At 39.7% G+C, this 23,128-nt stretch overlaps 1 protein-coding gene across 2 annotated transcripts in view; it reads right to left on the bottom strand.

Moving 5' to 3' along the window:
* The window catches only part of srgap2 (SLIT-ROBO Rho GTPase activating protein 2), a 111,899-nt gene that overhangs the window by 14,349 nt on the left and 74,422 nt on the right, over nt 1–23,128 (bottom strand). For both annotated transcript variants that reach the window (XM_026935637.3, XM_034314144.2), the window contains 12 exons: nt 21,972–22,034; nt 17,068–17,283; nt 15,609–15,737; nt 11,861–12,082; nt 9,208–9,309; nt 8,654–8,851; nt 6,533–6,617; nt 3,964–3,991; nt 3,565–3,595; nt 1,367–1,427; nt 917–994; nt 621–755 (listed from right to left, as the gene is read on the bottom strand). In XM_026935637.3, the coding sequence (XP_026791438.3) occupies nt 621–755; nt 917–994; nt 1,367–1,427; nt 3,565–3,595; nt 3,964–3,991; nt 6,533–6,617; nt 8,654–8,851; nt 9,208–9,309; nt 11,861–12,082; nt 15,609–15,737; nt 17,068–17,283; nt 21,972–22,034 (1,348 nt within the window). The remainder of the gene's footprint in view (nt 1–620; nt 756–916; nt 995–1,366; nt 1,428–3,564; nt 3,596–3,963; nt 3,992–6,532; nt 6,618–8,653; nt 8,852–9,207; nt 9,310–11,860; nt 12,083–15,608; nt 15,738–17,067; nt 17,284–21,971; nt 22,035–23,128) is intronic.

A 23,128-nucleotide genomic window follows, 5' to 3' on the forward strand; every position in this document is an offset into this window, starting at 1 on the left:
TAGTGTAAAGCATAAATCTATGTCATAAATGTTATGCTTTCATTTTATTTGTGTTCTCCACAGTAATGTTTCTTGCCTTAATAATGTTTAGCTAGATTTAATATCTCTTAGTCTACCCAAGATCTGTGAAAAAAAATCTTCAACTTCTTCAGGCAACACATATTAACAGAACCATAAATGGCTTCCTGTTCACTATATACTTAAGATATACAAAATAATGGTGTAAACAATGTAGAACCAACATAGTGACTACCATAATGCCTGTTTGTAAATTGTTACAAATGTTAAAAAAAGTGAAAATTAACTACGTCATAAATTACATGCATTTCTTCCGAGCCCTTCTCCTATATCTATGTATCAGAATGTATTTTTGATAGACTTCAAGGCACTATTGTAAGTCGCTCTGGATAAGGGCGTCTGCCAAATGCCATAAATGTAAATGTAAATGTATTAGGAGAAACGGTTTCAATAGAATTTAGGTGACTATAAGAGGTACATGGGATCTTTGCATTAGTATATATAAATATTATGGATAATTGAATAGTATCCTGACGGTGAGATTTACTCTGATAGAAGTGGTGTGTAGTGTGAGGAAGTGAAGTGGTGACATGCACACTCACAGACACAGGCCATGAGGTCATGGAAGACCTCCTTCGGGAAGAGGGCGTTTTCCAAGCCTCTGAAGTAGAGTTTGAGGACACCGGCAATGGAGTCCATGTCGTGATCGTTCTGATCTCCAGCCAGAGGATCCTCACCTGAGAGAAAGAGAGCAAGAGAGAGAGAGAGAGTGAGTTAGAGGCAAAGTAAAAGAGCTGAGATTCATTTTGGCAACTGAATATAGTGAGTCATCCATTTCATAATGCTGAAAGCTACAGAATATAAAGGGATGGGAGAGTACTGGATTAGCTCATCTTACCCCTCTCAAAGGCGTTCTTAATGTCATTGACCTCCACTTGTGAGCCAGACACTCGGAAAATGCCCTCATGGTGCAGGCCTGCAGACAAAGTGACATCACCTTTTTAAGTAAGAAACACTGGAAATCCTCAAAGACCTTCTTCATTCACTCTTCACATCACTAGCGCATTTAGGTTTTGGCTAAGACTTCCAGAGCTTGATCTGCACTTCATTTCAGAAAGATTGATTAAGGAATGATCAAGCCAAACCAGATTTTATTGCACTGTTATAAATGAAAATTTATGAGCTACAGTATTAAATGGTTCTGCTGTACAGAGCAGACATGGTGATTAATGAACCGTAGTGAACATTTTGTTCACTTGGACATGGAGAGGAACAGGAGCTGCAGGGCTTACAGCCAAGAGCAAGACCATGAGTGAGAAAGAGAGAGAGAGAGAGAGAGACATATTACCATGTCGGCTGATGAAGCGAATACAGCTCTCCACGATCAGCGGTATGACCTGAGCAGATTCCTAAATAAATTGAGAAGAAAAATCAAGAGTGGTCAGAATGAGGAGAAGAAGAGAGGGGTTGAAAACCTAGAATGTCTAAAAAAAAAATCTTTATGAACAAGGGCTCCTGTTCTGAACTGGACATTGAAAGAGTAATAATATTTGTGAAGGGATAGAGGTTTCAGACCAGGAAAAGAAAAAAGCAGCACACTCCGAATCCATGGGGAAAAAGGGGCTACTGAATGTGGCGGTTGCTAGGAGACCGCTTCTTTTCACAGCTTCCTTTTGTTTGTTTGGGCAAAGCGGAAATGGTTGATCGAGATGGAATTTGGGGCACGTTAGACTCAGTGGGGGTCATGCCAAGACACACACTCATACACACACTGGCTCAATTCAGTCAGAGTGTATGGATTTTAAAGCAGGCACATACTGTATGTATAGACAGCCACTGATTTCTGACAGCTTCTGAACTGCAGGGAATATGAAGCAACAGTGTTCTTTTGTGGCTTTGCGCTATGGTGCAGCTTAGATCAAAATCAAATCAAACCAAATCATGGGTTTTTTTTGGTAAAAATGAAAAAAAAAACATGATTGAGTCATTATACGCTAAGACAAGATATTCCTGAGCTGCTGACAGTCACCCTGACAATCCCATAACACTAATTCACAGCCACTAATGCACTATGTCAAAAGTGTCAGGTCAGATTTGGATGAAAATTTGTACACATAAGTCACATGCCAGCTCAGATCCATCAAACATCATTATACCCCAACTTCAGGCATGAAAGTAGTCAGAATATATGGTGACTGACAGCCAATCAGGAGAGTGTGATCAAGAGTTTGACAGTGTAAACAATAAACTGGAGTGAGAGCATGGAAGCCTGGTGTTTTGGCATTTTTCTTGGCTTTTATTTATTTATTTATTTAATTTTCTGGGAGCTACTGAATTATAGACAATAGCCAATTTACCCTAGTCTGGAGTTTGCATCATTAGCCAGTAGTGAAATTGTTAGAGACCTCAAGTTAGCCAGCGAGTGCTTACGGAAACAAGTTGGTGAGTTTCTCTGACGTTTTTGATTTCAGAAGAGAGTGAGGGATTCAATCCTTCTGCTCACCTGATCTGTTTGTTTTTGTCTGGTAAGGTTTTTAGCTAGCGTGCTTCCACAATCCGGTCCTCACTAAATGGTTTATTGAGTATGAAAATGTAAATGTAAATCATATGAAAATGCCTTCTCAGTCACCAGATCTATACCCAAACGAACATCTACGGGAGATTTTGGAGCGATATGTTAGACAGCGTTGTCCACCACTATCAGCAAAACACTAACTGTAGGAATAACTTTTGCAAGAACGATGTTCAAAGCTTCAGCACATTTTCGGACACTTAGAATCAATTACAAGGGGTGTTGAAGCTGTTCTGGTGGCTCGTGATGGAACAAAATCTGACATGTCCTCTTGATAGTGGTTTATCCCTTAATTTTTTAGTCCACTTTTTTTTTTATTCATGACTGTCACATTATACAGCTACAAAACTCAGCATGTGTGTCACTGTCACATTCATCAAGGCATCCTTTTCATATTAACAATACGCAGCAGTGATATTAAATGCAGTCTAGAGTGTAATGCATTCATCTCCTCCCTAGGGGGCGACATGAACATTGAGCTATTCAGATTCAACACACAAATAGGAGGTTTTATGCATTTCTTTTGTTTGCTTTTTCTCCAGTTTGGGTTAGAATAAAAAGGCAGGCTTTAGGTGAAAGAGGGAGCTAAATTAATCCCCCAAGACGTAGTGATGATTACAGGATGGCAGTGCCAGGAAGACAAGGAGCTGGCGTATGGGGACAGCATGTGCCCGACACATCGGCCCCCTTCGGAATTACGCTAGTGTGTCTGTGGGGATTTAATTCCAGGCTCGGTCAGGGACTTCTGCAAGCGCTGGGAACAAGCAATACCCAGTGGTACAGGAGGTGTAACAGTATGTGTTTTGGAGTGGATAGGAACAACAAGGATTAGTATGAGGCCTATAAAGAAAAGAAAGCACAGGTGGAGCAAATGGGCTCAGTGGGGCACTGTGGCAGAGGAGCTCACACACACACACACACACACACACGCACAGACACACATACACGCACGCACATGGGGAGTCGGATATTACCTGTTTTCTCGCGGTCGAGTTCCTCCGTCCACTGATGTTCATGAGAAAGAGAGAGACAGAGACAGATGATGATCATTTTCACTCCAAGCTGCTCCCATTTTGCTACATACACACACGTGTCTATAGCCCTTAACCACTACAAATTATCCTCTAGAGAGGAGCCCTATTTTTACACACACACAATCGCAAAGAGCCACAACCAGAGGCTAATGCAAAAAAAGTGCTGCTGTGTGGCCTTGTCCTATTTCCCGGTTCCACAATGAATAAATCAGCTGCTTTAAATAAATCATGATTATGTCTAGACGAGATATTTAAGATATAAACTAGACATCAAAAGAAACCATCTGGCTGATATTATGCTACTTCTGAGATTCATTAGTATGCGTGCACCGCACCTACCTGGCAAGGCAATAGTCAGTCTTCTGACCTGGAGGGAGAAAAAGAAGAAGAGTGAGAGAGAATATGTTAGTTAAACAGATGAATGTAGCAGAAGAGGCTGATCTCTCTCTTCCTCCCTTCTTCCTCTCTCCCCCGTGTGGTTCCTGCTTTTGGATCACCTTTCGGAGAAAATGCTTAAAAAAAAAAAAAAAAAAAAAAACTCCTCCACCCTCCCCACACACACTCTACACAGCTGCCTAGACAAAAAGAGACGAACACACATACCCCCTTACCCCTCCTCCCCCCCCACAATGTTGCAGATTGGATGCTAAGCAACACACACACATACAGACACACGCAGACACAAACACACACAATTTAGTCACGCCATGGTGAGCTAGCTTTCTCCTAAATTAGTACGCTTCACTACACACAGGTGCTCCCAATTTCAAAGAACATGCTTTAACACATCAACCAAACACTAAAGCAGACACACATCACTTGAAGCTGGGTCCGCCGATCCCCCAGCATGCATTGCAACATCTTCAGGGTCTAATCCAGCGAGTAACCGAGCATCTCTCTCACAGTACACTACACTCCTGATTCCACAACAAGCTCGCACATAATGACCATCATTAGCATCTCCACTTGTGTAGCCGTAAGGAATACACTGCTGTGTTGTGCACTCATTACACACTGGAGGATCAGTAGGAACAAGTTTTCCTGTCTTTTCCATCTGTTCCAGTCCACGCTATCTCAAATTCTCCCTGCTGACTCGGTAGGACTGGAAGAATGAGAGTGGGAGGTGAGACAGAAAAACAGAGAGACAGGAGATGAAATCTGCCTCTCCTCAAATATCTTCCTTTTCTCTCACTCCCTTCTTTCTCTTTAACTCCCTCATTATTTTACACTAGCATACACATACTGGACAGTAGCGTCCAAAAGTCTGTGCCCACTACCAAGAACTGTTTTTATTACATCACTTACGAAAGCTTAATCCAATTTTGCCAAATTATGTGGGGGTGAGTCAAATGAAAACCTTAAATGTAAATAAACATTAAATTTGTAGCTGCATTGTAGTTTAGTGTTCTCAACAGCCCGTCCTACTGCTACCTCAAACCTTAACAATACCATAAACAATACAAAAAATTATATATATTATTATATTATTATAATGAAAGTATTCAGACCCTTCAGTTTTTGCACATTCTGTTGAGCTATAGATTTAAAATGTTCTTTTTTAACCTGCCAACAGTCTACACACAATAACCCATTATGACAATTTATTAGAAATCAAAAACTGAAATATCACGTTAATGGCAAACAAAGGAAATTAAACCCATTTTAAATGAAATCTATAGCACATTAAAACATATTACATTTAGTCCACTATATCACGTATTAGTCCAAGAATGGCATCAAACACGATAATATTACTCTTCTCTAATATCAGTGATACCACAGCGCTTTTGAATTCTCGATTCTGATTGGTCCGAAAGTGTTGATTACATTTCTATAACCGCAGCTCTGACACTAGTGCTGGCTGCAAGCTTTAATTTACGTAATATAATACATATCTGTATATATTATCACTTCTAAAGCCCAGCTCATTCACAGGGACTTGTACAGTGAGTGTTCCACTATAACATAAGCCTAATGATAAACGAATTAAAAACATGTTGTTATTTAACAAATAAAACTGTGCAATCATTGATATGGTGAAGCTTTCTATAAGAGATGTTTATTTAACATATATGGAAGGAGTCTCCAGTGTCAGTGCTTTGCAAAGTCAGTAAGTTTTCCGACATGGAGGAGTCTTCAAGACAGGGGTCTTTGTGTTTTCTTTTTTTTTTTTTGTCTTATCAACTTCAAGACAGAGAAAAGAGAAAATGTAGTGAGGGAATTCCTATGTATAGCTGCTATTAAATGTATCTATAAACATTTAATCAAACTATAAACTGTTTAAAGCATGACCTATGGTTTGCATGATCTACATTTGCATAATGCAACAAGATTGGCTGTTATATTTTATGATGCAATAACACTTGCATGATGCAATAACATGTTTAATCATGATTACTCAATAAAATGTTTCTTTAAAGAATGTGGCCAAATCGAAGTAACATTTTTTCACACTTTCACCATTCAACACACAAATGTATTTTTTGATCATACAAATGCATATTATAAAGATGAACTTTTTTCAGTTTGAAGGTTTGTGTACTTTATGTAATATGAATAAATGTGAAAGAGGTTGTTTATTAGTTTGTGATCAATAAGAAAATAAAACTAGTCACTGATAGTGTACTTACAAACTATATGCCTGCACATACAGACACACACACAGACACACACCCTCCCTGTCCTGTCTCCAGTTGGAGTGTGATGCCTGACCTTTAACCTCCATTACTCAGGCCTGGAACAGGAGCAAGTAAAAACGAAGCTCCAGTGTACAGAGCTTCACGAGAGCTTCACTGTTTCTCCGTCCTTCGCCTGACTCAAGCTATTGGTACCATTGTCTCTCTATTCAGAGAAATACACTCTCTCTCTCTCACACACACACACACACACACACACAGAGATCACTTACTCTCTCCCAGGGTCTTCTGGATAAGGTCGTGCTTGGCCTGCAGTTTGGTAATGAGGTTTCTGCCCTCTAGGAACTCCTTCAGTTTCTGAAAGACAGAATGCTGACTTGTCATCGATTTGCCTTTCGCCATCCATCTCCATTATTTGTCTTCACGTGAAACTTTGTGTCCTCTGTTCCCCCCCCCCTCTCTAGATCTAATCTTTCTCTCATTTTCATCTGCCCTTTATTATTTGTGGGTTTCTCTCAATGTCTCACACACTGGCTGATGTAAACATTAAAGCGCTGAGGGCACTGAGGACCCTGACAGCTCATTTCTCAGAAGACACACAACATATCTGACAGGACAACAAGAGCGAAAGAGAGAGAGAGAGAGAGAGAGAAAGAAAGAGAGAGAGAGCAGGGAAGATATGAATGTCGTCTCTAGTGATGCTTCTAATGTCATACTCTCACACAAGACGGCGATCGTTAAAATGTCAGGGGAGTAAGGAGGCCACAAAAAGAACGAGAAGAAAAAAGAGGAAAGAGGAAGTGAAAGGAGGAAGTTGGCAGGTGGTATAATGCAAAGGAAAAACCATCTCTCCAGCTAATCAATGCTTCATTTACTTCATATTGATTGTCAAACTGCCACTCACACAAAGCGAGATCAGTTCCTACGCATCAATGCTGTACATTGAAAATGACACAAAATCAGCTTTAAATAGTGTTTATATAAACTTCTACTTTCACAGGAAAACCTCAGTCTAGATTATAGAAACAAATTTAGGGACATTAAGAATTACTAGCTGTCTAGATTTCTAACACATGTCCCTATTCTCTTATTAAAAACAGCCAAAGTGAGTGAACAGCTAAAACAGTTCAGCAGTAGTTCAGCATAGCATTTCTTAATTTTTGTTCACAACTCAGCTGTCAGTTCCACCAAATCAGGTGACTACTAGTCCTCTCTACGTTTGTTTGTCAGTCAAATCCAATGTAAACTGTTCTTTCGTGGCAGCTAACCGCTAAGGTCCTGAATTACAAAGATCTGAAATGAAGAGTGCTAATTTGTACGTACAATTGGATAAATCGAGAACGCATTCAGTTGGAGTGTTGCGAATGAATTACAATGAATAACTGAGAATAATTTCTAAATGAGGCTTTCGAGTGAGTAAAATGTTTTCGATAGCTGCTATTTCACATCTCAAAGAGACTCCTGGAAGGCTAAAACTGAAACATGCCACACATATGCGCAAACATGCATCATAGACAGCATTGAGACACATTAGAAAATATTCGAAACAAGATATGAATATAAAATAAAACACTCAAAATAAAGGTGTATTATGCTAATAAGGTACGTGTGAAAGAAAATCTTTTCAAAGGCTGTGTTTAAAAGATGACGGCAAATGCGTAAAAGTGTCTAACATAAAACTGACTTTTCCACAGTAGTAATAAGATTGCATTTTGAGAAATGTCGTGATTAGTTTGAGATAATAATGCATAATAATTTAAAACTGTCTCATTATTAAGACCTAAGTAAGTGAAATGGTATGATTTTCTGACCTCAACTGGAAAAAAACAGATTCCGCAAATTTAACACCTGCCTTTTGGTTGTACTAATTTGCTCACACAGTGGCTGAGCTGCTGCTCCCAAAGTGACTGGCTGCATTAAATCACACTGCACGTGCTATATTACTCTATTTGCATAGACGCCGACCTTTATTTTGCATCCAGGTAGAAATGCCACGAACTGCATAATTATTAAGGCAAACATGTAAAATGGATGAAACTATTTTGCATGCTTTTGCTCACATAAAACACAGTAGAATCACTTTAGATTCTTTTTGCAAATCAGCTTGTCCATTGTTTGCAGGTGTTATCGGGTTTATTACTCATAATTATTCAGGACCTGTGTCATGAAAATCTGAAAAATGGGAAGATGTTTGTACACACTGACAATAGAGACTAAGGGAATAAGTGAAAAACTGACTGTTCAAAAAATTCTAGCAAATCAAGAAGGCATCCCTGTCTCTTCTTCTATCATATTCTCATATTCCCATCTCCTTCTCTCTCCTCCATCTTTTTTTTAAGCTCTATTATTCCCAAATTTCCCATGGGGATCAATAAAGTCTGTTCGAGTCTCACCGTGAAGTAAAACTGCTCAGTCTCCTGCTGATTGGCTCGTCTCTTTGCCAGGCTTGGTTTGCTCATGAACGATTCGGACACCGTGGACTTCACCGACTCCATGGAGTTGCTGTGGTGAAAGCAATCAGTCACATCAAAGTCCTCAATGGTCACCATGTCCTGGATGGTCTGCAGAGTCGCCTCCATGGTCTTCTTCACCTGAAAGAGAGAAACAGGGCGTCAGTCATAATGCATGCAAATATATGTAACACAAGTGCATTTGTGCAAACTAGAAGCAAATTTATGATCTAAAAAACAAAAATATCAGTTAAGCGCCTGAGGTTATTACAACGAACAACGATCACTAACGCAATGTGTAATGATTTATAGCAGGCTTAAATAAGCAGGTGCATGGAGTGTGCATAGAAAGACAGTGTAAGAGGAATGTTTAGAGTGACTATATGTATATATTAGGAGATGAGCCTGCGTTTGCTGTGCTTGAGAAGAGTTTGTGTGTATGCACTCATGCATGCGTGTGTATGGGTGTGTGTGTGTGCATGCACGTGTGCGTTTACCTCCTCGTTCTCTATCCTGAGTGTGGAAAGACGAGACTGGAGCTGCTGGCACCTCTGCAGAAGTTCTCCCTGTAGCGGCTGCTGAGCGCACATGTAGCCCATCTTTATTAAAAAAATAAATAAATACAAAGCAATGGAAAATGAGAGCATGAAGTGCTTTTTAAAAGAAAACACACCCAAAAGCATCCAACATCTTCAGCACTGAATACACACTGATCTGTTTTGACATGATCCTGTTGAATAGAATTAATCAATGAGAGCACGCAGAAAGCATCAGAATTTTGGCGCAAGAAAATTGGAGAATTTTCCACATCGCGTCTGTAACATACACACAGACAAAATACAATGGTTTGCTGGTGCTGTGTCAAAAGTAAATAAAACAGTTATGTTTAATTTCCGAAAAAATGTACCAGCGCATACAAAGGTACAGTATTTACACTACAACACCGCACAAAGGAATGGAAATATTTGAATCTGATCATATGGAGTTTTGTACGTGCAGGTCATACTTATGTCAGGAATGACTTACAATGAAAATAATTCTGCAGGGGTAGACAAAACATAAATTCAAAGCTCTAATGCACTTGTCGATAAAAAAAGTGCCAACTAACGTAATTTAGCTCAAAATTATGACAAGGAATTACGTTCATAATACAGAGTACAAGTACTCAAGTACTCAAGTGCCAAGTTCTTTCATCATGTGATCTCATGTAAATATTTGAGCCTGTCTACTGTCTTCACTTTCAGTCAATGTAGCGTTTAATGCTAACAAAACACGTAGTCACGTTGCATTTAGAGCATGAGTGTCAAACTCCTTTTAGGTAATGGGACACATGAAACTTAGTCCAATGTTGTGACAACCAGACAAAAAAAAAAACTCATCAGTGTACTAGACTAACAGGCCTAATACATCAGCAACTCCTCCTAAATGTGTTCTTTTAGATGCACTTATCCAAAAGATGCAAAAAACATTGTGCAAAACGTAAGTATTCGCCTCCGTTGCTGTGAAACCGTTAAATGATTTCTTTTGGAAAGATGGTTACAGCGTTAATTTCGTTAATTTTCTTAGATTTCAGATACTTACATATCATTAGCATGTTTTTTTAGTAGCTGAGTTTATTGCTCTATTGTACCCCCTAGTGGAAAAAACAGAGACAAGCTCTAATCTTCTAATCTTTAAGACAATTTTTATTCAGGACAGGGATTTTAAATTTATTTGGAAGGCCGGGTTAGAACCTTTAATACATTTGACATCCCCAGTTTAGTGTTACAGTTTTTGCGCTGTACCGTATTTAGCTCAGTTTAGTCAAATGTTTCCAACATTTTAGAACAGTGGCAACATTGTCTAGCATCTGTTTGAGCTAATTATTATGCCTAGTAAAAAATAGTTCCTTCCAACAGGTAGGCCACGTCCTTCTGTCACACATGTAGTGCAGCAGGAAGCAGGATTTGGAAAAGAGTAGCAAGAGAAGCCACAACACTGAGTCTCTTTGAAATATACAAACCAATCCGAACGAGTTAAGTTTAAAAGAAACATATCAAAGGAAATGTTTTCTTTTGCACACGTCAATAGGGAGTAGAGTTTTTCTTTCCCTGGTTGTTGGATGAGTGAAGTGAAAAACACAGTGAATGAAAAACTGATACCTCAGATACGTAATCTGCTTGTCCTGCATGTCCAGGTTAGCGATTTGTCAATCCCTGATTTTTTTTGCACTGTTGCTATGTGTACTATCAAAGCACTTATTCCATGATGAATTTAACTTTACACACTGACACACATACACACACACAAACACACACACGCACTGATGGGGAACATCTGGCCATCGTAGCCCTGTCTCCCTGAGGGACGGGTTAGGCAGTCACAGCTGGGCTCAAATACACTGCATTGGACCTAACCAGCTGCAGGGCCCTTATAGTGTCCCTCTCTCTCTCTCTCTCTCTCTCTCTCTCTCTCTCTCTCTCACACACACACACACACACACACACACACAAACACACACACTAAACTGAGCACTGAGGCTTTACAAAGCCTCCAAACAGCTGACAAAATCGTTGGTTATTTGCATCAAGAGCAAGAAAAACAACACTTCTGTCATCCGCCTGGGTTTATCACTGTTGTTGACAGGCAGCAGTAGAAGACTCTATAATGACAGCTTGCTTCAATAACAAACCACTGAGGACTCAAGAGGACTTGTTACAAGCCTGATAAACACAACCATACATTTCATTCCTGTGTGTATGAGTAGGCCAAGCCTGGCTCTGTTTGGACAAGTACTAAGAGACAGGAAAAAAAAAAAAAAAAAAAAAAACTATGCTCATTTACTTTGCCTTCTTGGCAAATCAAACTCTGGCGGGAGCAAAGAAATCTATAAATGCCCAGCAGATGTGTTTATATAGAAATGCCTTCATGCTGTTGTTTGTTTACATCTGTAGGACGAGTAAATAATTAGCATGATTAGAACAGAGGGTTCAGGCATACAACCTGCTTTGAAGTCACAAAACTGTTGTTCATACTGCTATAAAGAATCTGAGCTAAATGCACACTGACATTGCTGTTACACTTCTTAGCATTGATCCAAACACACATACAAATTCATGCCAACACATTCCAGCATCCAAACACAATCTACACCATGCAACGTGGACTCACCTGGTCCCCCATATGAGACTGGAAGTCGAAGCGCATGGGTGGGCAGAAGATGTTGTTGTAGGTCTCCATTAGTCTCTGTTTGTCAGCCTGGGCCTCGAGGTTCTCAGCTGCGTTCTCAATTGTCTCCAGGCCGCTGTGCTTTGACGTCTCCACGTTAAACTCAGCAGAGAGGTAGGTACGCAGAGCCCGGTGCAAGCTGGCATGGTAGCCCAGGTCACAGCACTGAATGAGAGAAACAAACAAAAAAAAAAAAAGTACATTCAGACGGGCAATTTACTCAAACTAATTTAAATAAATAACAATATAAATAATTAAATATTTATGTATGCACAGTGTACTGTTGAAAAAGTATTCAGAGTGAAGGACAGAGTTTTTTTTTTTACACATGGATGTAGAGCTGGAGAAACAGCAAAACAGAAGAGGACATGGTCATGTGTGTTGCCATTTTGGTACCATTTGTGTCCCACTGATATAACAACACAAAAATGTATGTAAGTAAAGGTGAAAAATGTTTTAACCGTATGTAAAGTGTCTTTCACAACAACCTGTGTACATATTTCAAATAAATATCTTACATTAATAATGTAACATTAATAAAACCTATCCACGGCCTATGCAAGCATCATTCAAATTTTCTGAAGATCACAGGAAGAAGAAAACCGTTCTCTCATTCGTTTTTTTCTTTATTTTCAATGATATCATATTGTAATATTGACTGACAAGGTCACTATGAAAGTACATCTCTATTACCCAAATTATAGACTGGAAGTAAATTAGTAATTACATTTTTTAAAAATTCATAAAAGCATGTTTTCATAGATTCAATGTTGAATTTTAATTTTTAACAGTTACAAGGGCTAAATGGCACCACAATCATGGAATCAACCATGCACAGCTTTAAAACCCAAAGGAATTTAGTCCGAATTGTATTCTAGACCAAACAGGAAGTGAAACTTTACTTTCAGCAAAACAGAAACTGATTAATTTGAAAGAGACAGCATTACTTCTGTTCATGAGTTTGGAAAAGCTGAAAAAGCATAGCTGTAGAGCTTTGAAATAACATGCCATTCTCAGATGGGACAGATTTGGCCATGTTTTATTGCGCTGGTTCCTGCATGGTCTTATTATATGCAGGAAGCAATGCATTATTTATTTGAACAAAGGGCGTCTAATTAAAATACCCAGAACGTGTACACAAACCCCACAGAGACATAGCCTGGTGTGCTTTAACTTATTTCCTCATTCAGCTGAGCTCAACCCCTCTACATCCACCTCCTCATCAACCTCAGCATGGATCATATGTTTCCCAACATGCCCGAGTCCCCTAAACTAAGGGAACGCACCATGTAAACCCATCATTCATATTCATCGCACTCGAGGTGTAGTCACAGGCTCTGATCATGAGCTTGAGCCCTAGGAGGATCTAAGTATCATAGGGAAGCAGAAGTAATCCCTCGCTCAGAGCTTGTCTGTGGGGTTGCCTCAGGTCTGCCTAATAAGTGAAGCAATTATATTACTCTAATGGAACAACAACGATTTGAACTTTCAGGGATCTACATCTCATATTACGAGCTTAATATACCATAACAGCATTATAATATGCTGACATTTTTAAATTACTCTGAAAAATTGAGTTAAACCATTTGCGTGGGTTTTTAATGAATAAATATGTAATGTCAAGTATATTCACAAGGCAGTGGAGGAATGCAGGAATTCACTGGCAGTTAAAAAGGAAAGGGTTATGTGAACACAAGCCAGAGTTGAAAACCAGGCGTGCTTGAACCTAGTACAATTTCCGTAGATATCAGAGGGGCTTGTGTAAATAAAAGCTGATACATTATCAGAAAAGATGCACTGGTGCTTTGTGATTTCTTATTGATGTCACAGGCTGTATATCCTGGCCTAATTACATCTTATTCAAAATACCTATATACATGTTAAAATACACCGATCAGCAATAACATTAACACCACTGACAGGTGACGTAAATAACAATGATTGTCTCGTTACAATGGCACCTGTCAAGAGGTGAAGTGAAACAGTCAAGTGAACAGTCAGTTCTCAAAGCTGATGTGTTGGAACCAGGAAAAATGGGCGAGCGTAAGAATCTGAGCGACTCTGACAAGGGCCAAATTGTGATGGCTAGACGACTGGGTCAGAGCATCTCCAAAACGGTAGGTTTTGTGGGGTGTTCCCTGTATGCAGTGATTAGTACCTACCAAAAATGGTCCAAGAAAGGACAACCGCTAAACCAGTGACAGGGTCATGGGCGCCCAAGGCTCCCTGTCCACCACCGAAAGCTCCTACAATGGGCACGTGAGCATCAAAACTGGACCATGGAGCAATGTAAGAAGGTGGCCTGGTCTGATGAATCACATTTTCTTTTACGTCACGTGGACGCCGGGTGCGTGTGCATTGCTTACCTGGGGAACAGATGGCACCAGGATGCACTATGGGAAGGAGCCAAGTTGGCAGAGGTACTGTGATGCTCTGGGCAATGTTCGGCTGGGAAACCTTGGGTCCTGGCATTCATGTGGATATTACTTTGACAAATACTACCTACCAAAACATTGCACAGTGGCCTCTTTCAGCAGGATAGTGCTCCCTGCCACACTGCAAAAATTATTCAAGAATGGTTTGAGGAACATGATAAAAGTCTTCAAGGTGTTCACTTGGCCTCGAAATTCCCCAGATCTCAATCTGATCGATCATCTGTGGGATCTGCTGGACAAACAAGTCTGATCCATGGAGGCCTCGCAACTTACAGGATTGATTGATCCTTGACTTAAAGGATCAATCAATCTGCTAATGTCTTGGTGCCAGATACCACAGCACACCTTCAGAGGTCTTGTAGAGTCCATGCCTTGACGGGTCAGAGCTATTTTGATGGCACAAGGGGGACCTACATATTAGGCAGGTGGTTTTAATATTATGGCTGATCGGTATATGTTAGCACAGTGAAGCTAGAGAAGTCTATATACAAGAATAACAGAAGAAATGGCTGGACATTTGTTTAAGAAATGAAAGATCTATTATTAAATATATTATTAAATAATTTATTTATTAATCAGCTGAATGACACTGTACAGGATGTGGGTATGTTTAAGCAAATCATCAGTGGACTCTGAGAACTGCAAGTATTTGAAACAGAAATTTCACAATCCTATAACCTCATCCAAGTTATTAAAACTTTTAGTTAAAATCAATGAGTACTGTTGCTTGATTGCCACCAGCAGAGAATGCAAATTTTATATATATATGTATATATATATATATATATATATATATATATATATATATATATATATATATATATACACACATATATATATATATATATATATATATATATATATATATATATATATATATATATATATATGTTTGCTAACAAACATGTCTAGCAGTTTGAAGTGATGTGGACTGGATGGAAAGTTGCTTACACTAGGTATCCATTTTGAATTCTAGGCCAGAAACGCTTACATGCTGATACACAAATACAAAAGCTGCATTTAAAATGGCTCCTGATTAAGTGAACTACATACAGCAAGACCAAAAAAGGTTTTTATACCCTCTGCACTATAGATGACTACAGGGAGCCATTTGGGAGTCAGCCAAGTAAAGAGCATAGCCATTGTGTATATATGTTAATGATGGTGTGTGTTAATGCAGTGTTTAGAAGGGCTATGTAGGCACCACCAAGCTAAAACCAAAGAAATCAATGGTGATGAGGCACAGGAGGACTTACGTCAATGAGGTCAGAGAGGTCATGAATGTAGTACTTGAACACGCAGCAGTTGGTCGCCTCCAGAGCCAGCAGGTACTCATTCCTTGCCTTGATGGCTTTCAGCTTGTTCTCAGTGTATTTGGCTTGGCGCTGAAAAAGAGATGGAAAACGAGGAGTATGAGAGGAAAGAAGAGAAAGGGAACATTGAACGAGGGCCATTAAATCACTCTCGCCAATAACAAGCAATGTGGATCAGGTGTCTCCAAATGTTTCATGGCTGCAAGTTGACAAAGAAATGTTCAAGCTGCCACTACTAACTCTAATCCTTACTCTGTCCTTTTCTAACCCTGCAGCCTGAAGTTAAGAACACAAAAAAGGTCTTGAACTGTTTCAGACAGACTCTTCTAAAAGAGCGTTCTAGACAACTGTGATTCTCTTTCATATCAATTTGACAAATGGTGTTGGAACTATAGTCTAACAAACCTAGTTTGCTGACCATTTCACCATTATCACCAAACCGTGTTATCTTCACCCCATTGATCAAAGGTTTGTACAAGTATTATAGGATAAAGCATTAAATCCTTTAATGACAATGATAGAGTACAGTCTGCTATGAGCTATATGTATAATAGTTGAATTCCAAAGCTCTAAAGCTGATACCTTGACAATAAGAACATGGTAGATGGTGTCAGAGTCTCAGATAAGCTAGTCTGCAAGCCAGACCTCCAGCTATCACTACAGTCTGATACTTTTCATCATTACAAATGACCAAGAATCACGTATGTTCACAGGAACAGGCCGTTTGTCTAACATAAAATAGAGGCGCTTTGATACAGATAGTGGTATCAGTGCAATACCAAGCTCATATGTTCATGCTTGTATAAAATGGTTCAAAAACAATCCATACTACGTGATGTAAGCCTAGTGTTTGTTATCGGTGTGTACACAAAAAACTGTCGTACATGAGAGCAATTCACTTCTGCGAGCACTGAGAACTGAGCCACGCATGCACTGTAAACGTAAAAACTCAGCACAAGGAGTTCATTGCTAACAGCACACAGCAGCAACCAACATAAACAAAGCTAAATAAAATGTACCATGACACAAGAGAGAAATGGGAGCAAATATGATCTCAGATCAACAATGTATTCCATATGAAAGAGATCATAAACAAGAATAAAATCAACATGCCTTATGAATGCAGGTCATGATCCAGAACCATCTGCTAAATGATGGTTTGCACTATACCACTCACCACTTCATCCATCTCCATCTCTTTCCCACTCTCTTCTGCATTCTCATCTTACCATTCAAACAATGTCTCCATCTGCTCACCCTTTAACCACCTACACAAACTTTCTCTACATTCTCAAGTTCTTTTACCTCAAGTGACCACCAAGCTCCAAGCTCCATCCCTCACCCTCACCCTCACCCTCTTCCCACAACTGGCTTCATTTCAGCTCTTCTCTTCAATCCTCACCTTCTCCTTCATCTTCTCGATCTTTTTCACAGAGCTCCGGCGAACAGGCTTGTCATCGAGCCTGACGCTGGCGAGTGTGTCAGGCGAGCGTGGTGTTTGGCGCTCCTCTTGGCGTGCCCCACGTCCCATCTGCTTCTCTTCCTGCTTCTCTGCCTCCTTCAGCTTGCTCTCAGCATTAATGCTATCCGCATTGTACATGTGATAAGTCTTCATCACCTGCCGGGTAGAATGAGGAAGAGCATGGTTAGCACTGTAATGTCTAAATACGAACTGGAAGATGCACTGAATTAGAATGAATATCAAGTTATAACCCCGCATTCACAACAGCAGGTATTTTTACATGCCTCACATGATCTATTTGTTGGTTACTAGAAGTCCTGCTGGTTGCCATGGTCTCTCTGGTACTACGTATTTAGTGTTTCAAAAAATTTACTCTCTCTTGCTCACTTTATTCTGGTCAGGGTCATGGTGGATCCAGAGCCTATTCCAGGAAAAACCCTGAATAGGACACCAGTACATGGAAGAGCACCATGTGCACACACACTCATTCACACCTAGAGGCAATTAACAATTAGTCAATCAACCTAATGGCAAGTTTTGGGAGATAACAGACAAAACTCCTGGTCCTGGGGTCCCTGGAGCTGTGAGGTGGCAATGCTAGCCACTCTGAAACCTGATTATTGGACCCCAATATACAAGTTATGTTTATATCATAGTATGTAGTTTGCATGCCACTTGAACAATCAGATAACTGCTAAAATCAGTTATTGATTGAAGATTTGTGCTTATAAGATTTGTGCATGTGTGCATGAAAAATTACGGAGTGTGTGCTTTATGATGTGTAGGAATCCAGTCTTTTGTAAAATAGATTTCATACATAGACTGAATATTTTAACCACTGCCTTTGTTGTTTTGGACTAGGCATAAGACTAGGCATTTATTGCTTTTTAGTACTTGATTCAGAATTTGTTCAGGTGGCTGAGAAAGTGCAGACAGCTTGGTGGTAGGAAACAGGAAATATGCTCGAGCCCTTTCAGCCTCAGCTTAGTATAATGACTTACATACAAGGCCTGCTCCAGAATCATTTGCCCAAATTGTTTTTGCTTGCACTCGAGCGTGCACGACAAAATAGTTTTCCTCTCCTTCTAGCTCAATGCTTTCTTAAAACAACAACAAAACCCAAAAAGAGTCCGTTTATACTGACTAGTATGTCTAAAGCATGATCTTTGGGACAACTGCTTAAGCAGCTAGTTGAAGACTGAATAAATGTGATGACCATGTCATTATTTAATTGGTTTGCATTGGAGAAAGAAATAAGCAAGTCGTAGAGAGTGACGGCACGTGCCTCTGCAACTGGAGTTCTCAGTAAAACTGTCAGCAATGTAACCATGGCACCACTCAACTGTATAACCACAGCAGCTGAAAACTGGACCAGTGGAAAGGAATCCATGCCAAGCAGTGGAAGATGCCATTTGGTGGGATGAATACAGGAGTGGGGGGGGATGGAGTTTTCTTATTCTAAACATGAATGGAATGTCCCTGCTGTCTACTACTCCTGGGAGAGGAATCTTCCCCAGTGACAGAGAATTCACACATCCCCTCATGCAATGTGCCAAAGGTTAGAGAGATGACATAATTGCCAGCTCCGTCAATCATTCCCTGGGTTCATAAGACATTTTAATGACCTCCATTTACATAATTTACACTGGCATAGGTTTCTTTCAAAGGATGTAATAAATACTCATCACTGCCGTGTCATCATTTATTAAAAAAATGAGAAGAATTTGGGAGTGGGTGGTTTGGCCAAACCACCTCCTTCAAAAACAAGGTTAGAATAAGCCATTACTGATTTAATGAGGAATGAAGAAAGCTCGCAGAAGAAAAAAGTTAGTCAATGCACCAACAATTCTCACATCCCAAACTTCACTTTTCCTCTGGTTCCTTCTCCATTTTACCTCTTTTATAAACCACGAGTGTTGTAAAAAATGGTGCCAGGTCTATTTTGATCACAGTTAAGCATTTAATTAGAGGATTTGCTTTCTTTTATGGTCATTTCCTCATCAGCACACATGTATGCAGGTATGTGAGTGCGTGTGCCCCAATGGGGGGAATTCAGTCAAAGAAATTTGATAAAGCCTAAATCTGGAGTGCCCCTCCCCAAAACTTCAATCTCGTCTCGAACCCCCACGACCACAAACAAAGCAGACACATGTTCCGCATTAGAGAAGGAATTTCTAACGGCTCAGTGAAAACAAAGCTCGGGTATCATTGGAATGACTGAGCACCGAGTGTCCTGCTGCTAATTAAAGGCGTGCTCTGTGTGACAGTACAGTGTGTCAGAATATAGCACTGAGAAACACTCTGCTTTAAGACACCATAACATGGCGGGGGATCGCAGAGCCATTTGCGTCATATCTGTCTGCAATGACTGGGTTATACACACCGCAATCTCACTGCCATTTGAATGGGAAAAAGGAACATCCATGAAATTTGGTGAATGTGGCTTCATCGCAAAGACTGTGTCAGACATATCAGAGACACAGGAAAGAATTAAATAAATAAGGGCTCTGTAGGTGGCCATCATGTGATAATATTCTAGAGGAGAACACTATTATGCTATATAAGTCAGAAACGTAAAGCTGAATAGACGTATATTGTGCAAATCTAGTGCAAATTAGCCTAAGGCAAATACTACGTGACATTAAAGTCTGTCAAAATACACAACTGTCTTTCATTATCATCTTAAGAAACCAAACACTGCCACACTTTGAAGGCAATGAATCCAATTTAGCGGCTCAGAGAAACCTGAGATGCGTCTGTGAAGGCACCAATCTGTCAAACTCCCTGGCACCTCAGGAAAAGAAAAATCCACTTCCTGGTGTATGATCCTACACCAGACATGCGTTTAAAAGTATGCACACAAGCAGACACGGTCATTTGTAGTTTTCTTTAACAAAGTCATGCCCTGCCTCTCATACACAAGAACATACAATCAGGACCGCCAACTGTGACTAACAGCCACAATGCTTTTGAGAGGAAAGAAGAAGTAATACTTTGACTCAATTCCACTCATCATACCTACTGATTGGCCCATAACCACTGCAGCACATAAAAAATAAGCCCTCTCTTGCAGCAGACGCTTCACTTCCAGCCCCTTTTGAAAGAAGTGACAGCATCAGCAAGGTAGAGTGTGTGTGTGTGTGTGTGTGTGTGTGTGTGTGTGTGTGTGTGGGGGGGGGGGGGTGGGGGGGGGGGGGGGGGAAGGAAACATTGTGTACCAGCACTATCTTTGAACACTGTGTATCACTGAAGGTACTACATGAAATATAAGAGAGAAAAAAATGAGAGAGAAAAATTTGAAAACGCAGCAAATTTACAGTCGGAGGATATCTACAGATTTTCTCAGGCTGGTCTCATTAGCTTTAGTGAATATGTAAGAAAAGTCTTTTTCTTTCTGTATAAAGGTTAAAATAATTATAATTATAATGTGGACTGTTATGGTAATTGACAATTTTCTACTTTAAAACTGAATTTTTTCCTTAATATCACTTTTTTCCCTGTATACTTATAATACAACTGAGAAGCTTTGAATGATATAATGTGATATTTATACATATTACTAATTTTTTGTAAAATGAACAGTACAAAGGCAAAAAAGAGACACATCTCATCTTTGAGCCATGGCAACAACCATGGTCTTCCTGCTCAGTAACACACCAGTGGGACATCAGTGTATCACAGGGCATCACACACTCACTCACTGACACCAAGGATCAATTTGGAGATACCAGTTTTCCCACATGCACGTTTTTGGGCATAGGAAACACACACAGACAGGAAAGATGCATGAAGTCCCATAAAAAAAAGCAATATAATGTCAAAGTATGGTGAGCTGTTTAGCTAGTTAAAAGCATTAATACAGACATAAACTAGTATATAAATTCCTGGGCAGGGGACGACATCGCCATATTCATTGTCTTTTTCTAAGAGGGGTAACACTTCGTGTTTTCACCACTGACAAAATCTGACATATAGTAGACATTATTAGAGTCAGGCTTCTTCATTTTCTCTCTATAAGTTTAACCACAAGGTGACGGCATGTTCTGCAAGTAGGTTAGTCATACGCTGTACTTTATTTTGCTTGGTTTCGTCAGTGTTTCCACATACCTGCGTGTTCCTGATTCTGAAAAGATCGCCTGTCATCAGTGCACGATAATTAAACCGCCTAGTAAAAGCAGATGTGTGTAGTGCAGCAGGCAGTGGGACTCCGAAAGAATAGTGTGTGCTATAGTTACAGTATTAATGTACGTGCACCACTTTGGTTTTACATAACAAATAAAAACTTGTGTTGTTTTTAGGGTGGAAAGGAAAGTATGATGGTTGTTACAGAATAAATAATAAAAAAAACAACAACAGGTGACTTCTGGCCTACTGAACCTACTTGTCTGTCAGGCTTCTGAGAATAAAAATCTAATAGGTCAGACACAAAATCTTCTAGTCTCAGGTGTCTGGGCTACCGAATAGTCCACCTCAGACACTGCAAAAACTATATACTAATAAATACACTAAGATACAGTACATGCAATATATGAATAATATAAACATTAAAACGAAATCATTTTCTATATAATCTCCATTTTGTTCAGTGCAAATGTTCCAGTGCTTCTGGTTACATGTGCAGCCATTGAAGTTAAGGTTTTCTTTTAACTTGTAATATAAATATTTCCTTGTAACATGTATACCTTTGCCTTTAAACCTGAACCAAAGCTTTTGCGTCTTTCTTTTGGTTCTTTTCAAAGTATCTTTGTTATTTTACCTTTTGGTTTGGATTATTATCTTGTTGCAGACAACAGTGGCATGTAGTGTATACGTGTGTGTGTGTGTGTTATTTGTGCACCTCTTACCGTGTACAGCTCGTTGAGGACCTTCATCAAATCCTCCTGCAGCTGAAGTCCCACCTCTTTACTCTATGTGGAAAGAAATGACGACACATATTAGAAGACAGACACCACAGAAATCCATACTCTATCTTTAACAGGTGGATCCAACATGGCCCAAGACTGCCATTTATCATATCAGGGGCAGAAACACCAGGAAACTGATGTACTACTCCTGTCATGCTTAACAGGACTGATGGGAATGCTTCTGTCTTCCAGTAATGGAGGTCGGCACTGTCTAACCCTTTAATCCAATCTAAATCCATCACCTATTTATCATATAATCCAAGGCACATGGGTGTAGTTTTATCAATTAATTTAACTTCTGGCACATTTGTGAGCCTGTGGCTGGTTTCATATGGCTTTAAAACTACAAGCTTCACAAAATCAATGCTTTTAATTCCAGAAAGTTCCAGCACAATGAATGTTTTTGGGTTGAAGTTTGGAACAGCTGAGTTTTGAGCTCTTTTTTAAGGACTTAGGGTGGAAAGGTTTGGCAGGCATCGTGTGAAATGGAAATGGTGGTTTGAAATTCTGGCATTGCTCAATGTGTATCAGAGACAGCTTTGAGTTTTCGCCATGTTAAAATGAAGTGCTAAAGAGAACACACCCAAAGCTCTGTAGGTTGGCTGGCGAAAAGAATGTAAACTGGAACTGACAGCACCTACAGATCATCATTATTCAAGCCCCTCCACATGTTCAAACATCTTAAAATGAATGAAAGCAAGCAGGAGCCAAGTGGCACATTATGCACTGTGCTAGCTGGCTCGTGCTTGGTTAGGAAAATTAGCATTTTAGATGACGTACACTAAAGCAGAACTCTTTATTTAAGGAACTATTTTCAGACAACTGATGATAACACTACAGCAGAGGTGTCAACGTTGCTAACAAGAATAGCAGGGAGAGAGGAAAACAGAATTTTACCACAAAAACCTCAGTCGGTGTGAATGCTACTGAATAAACAGTCCCTCCCATTTGGTTCTGATAGACACACATGACTGAAGCTTGTGTATTCAGATGTTCACCAAGAAAAAAGTCAGTGTGAAGCGCAATGTGCATTTTTTTTAGATCCTGTATCCTTTCCCCTTCATTGAATTGGCTTTTCCACCAAATGCAAATACAAC

This window comes from Pangasianodon hypophthalmus, chromosome 20 (assembly GCF_027358585.1).
Source record: "Pangasianodon hypophthalmus isolate fPanHyp1 chromosome 20, fPanHyp1.pri, whole genome shotgun sequence".
NCBI lineage: Eukaryota > Metazoa > Chordata > Actinopteri > Siluriformes > Pangasiidae > Pangasianodon > Pangasianodon hypophthalmus.